The following is a 5,044-nucleotide window of genomic DNA, read 5'->3' as shown; positions in this document are numbered from 1 at the left end:
GAAATATACCAAAATATTTTTAACTTTAATTCAAAATGACTTAACTTATAATAAGGTTAATAATTAAGGTTCATAATAATTTAAATTTATTAAGACCGAGTTACAATATTCTTAAATATGATTATAATATTTTAATTTAGTTGAAAATAAGAATTTTTGTTATTTTTCAATCGGTAATCTCTTTTATTTTTTCTAATAGAATCTCCTAATTAAAAAAATACTCAAAATATCCCTTTAAAAATTTTTGCTATTTTTTTGCTATGTTTTTTATTTAGCTTATTTATAGTATTTTTCAATAGTGCTTACGGTATTTTCAGTACTTGTAAGTGAAATCATATTATGTTTTTCTTATCATGATTACTCATATACTATTATGATATCATATTTTTAAAATTTTATTTAATTAATTTAATTAATGTTAGGAGTTTATTTGAATCATTTACAATGTTTTCGAATAGGTTTTATAATATTTTTATTATGATGCCCAAAATATTATAATAAACTAATTTTTAATTTTATTCGGATGATGTTATTCCTAAGTCATTATAAATATTTATTTGAATCGATATATCAAATAATTTTTAGTGTGTTTTGATTTTATTTGACTTATTCATATTATTTTTAAGTAAGTATTTTTATTATGGTGATCAAAACAATGTAACAAGCAAAAAAAATTTCTAGGAATAATTTAGATATTTTTTAAATTAAAGGTATTATTTGAAAAAAAGAAAAATGAGAGATATTGATTGAAAAAGAAATCTAAAATATAAATATTTTCTAAAAAATTATCTAAAAAATATTATAATTATATTAAAAAAAATTATAACTAGTTTGAATAAGGTGATCTAACTACATTTCTCTAGGAAACTCATATTTTTATCATTTTAGGATGTAGAGGCTCTCAGGTATATTTTGGAAAATAAGAGACGCTGTACATTAGATACGGGTCTTTTCCGAAATATCGTCTTCAATTATATATATAATTGGCGACAAATCAGGACGAGTTTTCCTTGGACGAGAGCGAAGACGCCGGTGACCAAACCCTAAGCCTAGCCTCGCCCTCTTCGCCTCATCGTGAGCTGATCTCTCTTTCCCAGATTCCACCTTCGTACCGTTTCCTTTCTGTGATTCCTGATCTGTTGCGCATTTTTTTCTTGATATTTTCTAGCATTTTTAAAGTTTTTTCGAGAAGAAGAAGGAAAGATGACGGCCGATGTAGAGATGGAGGTCCAGGCGCCGTCCAGTTCTGTACCCTCCGCCACTGTTCCTTCCACTCTTCAACGTGCGAATCCGAGCCAAAAAGAGAAAAGAGATAACTCTGTTCGAATTCCCTACGGTTTATTCGCCTATTTCTGTTATTATTGATGTGGATTTGGTGCAGATTTGAAGGAGATCGCGTCCTTGATCGAGACTGGCGCGCAGGGCAAGGAGGTGCGACGGATCGTGCGGGCTGTGCGCCTGACGATGATGCTTCGCCGAAAGCTCAGGGCCTCTGTGTTGTCCGCGTTCCTCGGCCACGTCCTCCCCTCGGGCTCCGAGGCGTTTGCTAAGCTTTCTTCATTTCTTCCCAAGGTACTATTTCTTCTTCGTCATAGCTTCTTGTGTAAACTTTTCCTTTCTTTCTTCCTGTGGTTGGGCTACAGTGTTGCTGTTGATTTATTCTCTATGAATCCTTGGTCGTCCAATTGTTCGATTAAATTGAACGTGTTATCCCAGCAAAGATTTGGTTGTGCAAATCTGTCTTGCTGTTGATTTATTATCTCTTAGGTTATAATATCTCGACAGTGCCCCAAAAAAGGTGCTCTTGTGTTGTTTGTGGTCCAAGTTTATTCGCATATTCTACATGGGTATAGTCTTAGCCAGAGAAGGGTCGCTGATGCCCGTCCTAGATAAACCCAGAGTAGGATATTTTCCATGAGTTTTGGGAGGCACAATTTCGAAGAACCATATTTAAGTTGTAAGGAGGGCTTCGGTCTTCAACTGTTTATTTGTCTGAATAACTATGCACAGGTCTTCTTTCTTTTGTCTTCTGTTTCTTCTTCTGAATTTAAAGGGTCTTGGGATTCGTCACTCTTTGTTGGTATTATTTCTTGTTCCTTATTAAATAAATTCGTAAATGAATATAACACTATCCTATAAATTTTTGTGTTGGTCTTGGTATGCATATACCTATTAATTATTTAAAATTTACTGTACAAGTCTTCATTTCTACTCACTTAATATTTAATTTGAATATTTTAACTGAACTGTATATGTGATCGCGTATGCTTCTGGGTTTTACATATGTTCTATGTAGTACCTTGACCGCTTGCATACGGAGGCTGCTTTTATATGACTTGCCCTTCTGGTAATGCTTAATTTCAATTTGGAGATATGATCTCTTATGACCTTTTTTCTGTTTCAAATGATGCTTGGTTTGCAAAATGCTAACTGCATTGGAGTAGAAAACACGTATCTGCTTTTCAAAAAGTAAAATATATGGAAAATGATGAAAAAGTGTCGGTAATTACTCATTTGCTTGTACAAGAGATTTTGTTCTTATATTCTTATTTTGTATAGATCTCATTAGATAAATATGCTCTGTGATGCATGAAATCCATTCATGATGCATTGAGCGTGACATCTCTATCTCATCTAGAAAGTTTGACCAATTTAGTTGTTTTTTCCTCTTCAAAGGATGATGAGCATGACATGGATGTGGATACAGCAGCATCAGCGGTACAAGGTCCTGCTAAGCATTGTATACCGGAGCTGGAAATTTTTTGCTACTTGATTGTTCTCATATATCTGATTGACCAAAAGAGATACAATGAGGTGACTCTTCATTTCTTTGTTGAAATTGAAGTTATGTCCTTTCTTAAATCTTTCTACACCTGTTGTGTACCAGGCTAAAGCATGTTCTTCTGCTAGCATTGCTCGTTTAAGGAACATAAACCGAAGAACCGTGGATGTTATAGCATCCCGTTTGTACTTCTATTATTCATTCAGTTATGAACTCACAAATAGTCTTGCCGAGATTCGTGGGTATGTACAATCACCTTATATGTCTTCGTTGCACAATATTTTAGTCGATTTTTATAGGACAGTTGTGAGTTGGATCTTTTTACTGATGTCTTTTAGCTTTGATAACATTATTTTTCCATTAGGACTCTTCTTGCATTGCATAGGATGGCGACCTTACGACACGATGAGTTGGGTCAGGTTTGTTGGTTGTCAAGCAGGAGGGTTGTATACTCTTATGAAAGTTCATACTGGCTAATCATAATGGTTGGTTGCAGGAAACCCTTCTGAACCTTCTACTTCGCAATTATCTCCATTACAACTTGTATGACCAGGCAGAGAAGCTAAGGTCGAAAGCACCACGTTTTGAGGCACACTCGAATCAACAGGTAAAATCTCTTAGAACTTTCTGTTTCAACGTTAAATCTGAACAATTTGCCATAAATTTCATTGTCTTTTCTCTCAGGTTTATATTTTTTTTCTTCTTTTAAATAATTCTTGTGAGTTATGACATTTATTTATGTAGCTGTATCACAATGTTTATCATTCTAGGAGCATAATGGTTTCCTGGATTCTTTCTGTGGTTTTCCTGTAGTTCTGTCGGTATCTCTTTTACCTTGGAAAAATAAGAACCATTCAGTTGGAATATACTGATGCTAAAGAGAGCCTTCTGCAAGCTGCTCGGAAAGCTCCAGTTGTGGCCCGTGGATTTCAAATCCAGTGCAACAAGTGGGCAGTCATTGTCCGTTTACTTCTTGGCGAGATCCCTGAGAGAACTGTTTTCATGCAGAAAGGCATGAAGAAGGCTTTGACACCATACTTTGAGCTAACTAATGTGAGTTGTCAGTGACAGATAAACATTACTGGATTGCAATCTTAGTTATTGAGATGCTTATTTTTGTGGTTTTAGGCTGTGCGGATTGGAGACTTGGAGCTATTTAAAATTGTTGCAGACAAGTTTTCAGGGACTTTCAGTTCAGACAGGACCCATAATCTGATTGTCAGGCTACGCCACAATGTGATAAGGACTGGACTCCGCAATATTAGCATTGCATACTCTCGGATTTCCCTTGCTGATGTAGCTAGAAAACTGAGATTGGACTCACCAAATCCTGTGGCTGATGCAGAGAGCATAGTAGCCAAAGCCATTAGAGATGGGGCAATAGATGCAACTATAGATCATTCTAACGGATGGGTGGTCTCCAAGGAGACCGGGGATGTCTACTCCACCAATGAACCACAGATTGCATTCAATTCGAGGATTGCCTTCTGCCTCAACATGCATAATGAAGCTGTGAGAGCACTGAGGTTCCCACCAAACTCCAACAAGGAGAAAGAAAGTGAAGAGACTAGGCGGGAGAGGCAACAGCAAGAGCAGGAGCTTGCTAAGCATATTGCAGAGGAAGATGATGATGATTTTTAGTTGTCTTTAAAAAACGTAATTCAGGTTATTATGGGCAGCTCCTACTTTGGAGCTGTTGCAAAAGATTGTGATGATACTCGCAAAAGATTGTGGAATATAAAACTAGTGATGCTGTTGTCTTTGCTTCTTATCAGACCTCGAGCTTTTGGCATCTGTGGTGGTTCGAACTGAACCTATCGGTAAACTGCTGAATTAATTATTGCATTTTCTTTATCCATGATGTATTTAGTGATGTATGAACCCTATCAGAAAACTGCTGAATTTAATGATTGCATTTTCTTTATCCAACTTGTATTTATTATGCTTTCTGTGGCTGATATGGCGAAGCCATTATGTTATTTTAGGTTGCTTGAAGCAACAGAGGTGGTTTGAACCGAACCCTATTAGGTTGTTTGTTATCGGAGTTGTGTTCGATGATGCATGTTACTTTAGGTTGCCCTATGCAATGCCTATTTCACTTATATAAGGGGTGGCTGTACCTATGTTGTCTCATTTTGAATTGAAATTGTAGAAAATCTTATGATTAAGGGATTTGAATCCTATAATCAAGGGATTTTATAATCTTATAATTAAAGAAATTTATTTTTTGTTTTAGATCACTCAATGAATATCAAATCAGTC

At 35.5% G+C, this 5,044-nt stretch overlaps 1 protein-coding gene across 2 annotated transcripts; it reads left to right on the top strand.

Moving 5' to 3' along the window:
- Positions 1-917: 917 nt before the first annotated feature.
- LOC135584259 (probable 26S proteasome non-ATPase regulatory subunit 3) lies at positions 918-4,706 on the top strand. Of its 2 annotated transcripts, none has more exons than XM_065109372.1 (9): positions 918-1,074; positions 1,169-1,282; positions 1,382-1,572; positions 2,677-2,814; positions 2,888-3,024; positions 3,147-3,201; positions 3,279-3,389; positions 3,596-3,835; positions 3,911-4,706. In XM_065109372.1, the coding sequence occupies exons 2-9, from the start codon at positions 1,204-1,206 to the stop codon at positions 4,421-4,423; spliced, it is 1,464 nt and encodes a 487-aa protein (XP_064965444.1). In that variant the 5' UTR covers positions 918-1,074; positions 1,169-1,203; the 3' UTR covers positions 4,424-4,706. The 2 variants fall into 2 exon arrangements, with proteins under 2 accessions (XP_064965444.1, XP_064965445.1); XM_065109373.1 differs by having other exon boundaries at positions 988-1,074; positions 1,180-1,282.
- Positions 4,707-5,044: the final 338 nt, after the last annotated feature.

This window comes from Musa acuminata, chromosome BXJ2-5 (assembly GCF_036884655.1).
Source record: "Musa acuminata AAA Group cultivar baxijiao chromosome BXJ2-5, Cavendish_Baxijiao_AAA, whole genome shotgun sequence".
Taxonomy (NCBI): Eukaryota; Viridiplantae; Streptophyta; class Magnoliopsida; order Zingiberales; family Musaceae; genus Musa; species Musa acuminata.
The sequence above is the reverse complement of the archived record's forward strand: the minus strand, read 5'-3'. Positions and strand labels throughout refer to the sequence as shown.

Coding starts and splice junctions, on each gene's coding strand:
- LOC135584259 (XM_065109372.1), top strand. CDS start 1,204: ATGACGGCCGATGTAGAGATGGAGGTCCAGGCGCCGTCCAGTTCTGTA. Junction 1,573..2,676: donor TTTCTTCATTTCTTCCCAAG/GTACTATTTCTT, acceptor TCCTCTTCAAAG/GATGATGAGCATGACATGGA. Junction 2,815..2,887: donor ACCAAAAGAGATACAATGAG/GTGACTCTTCAT, acceptor GTTGTGTACCAG/GCTAAAGCATGTTCTTCTGC.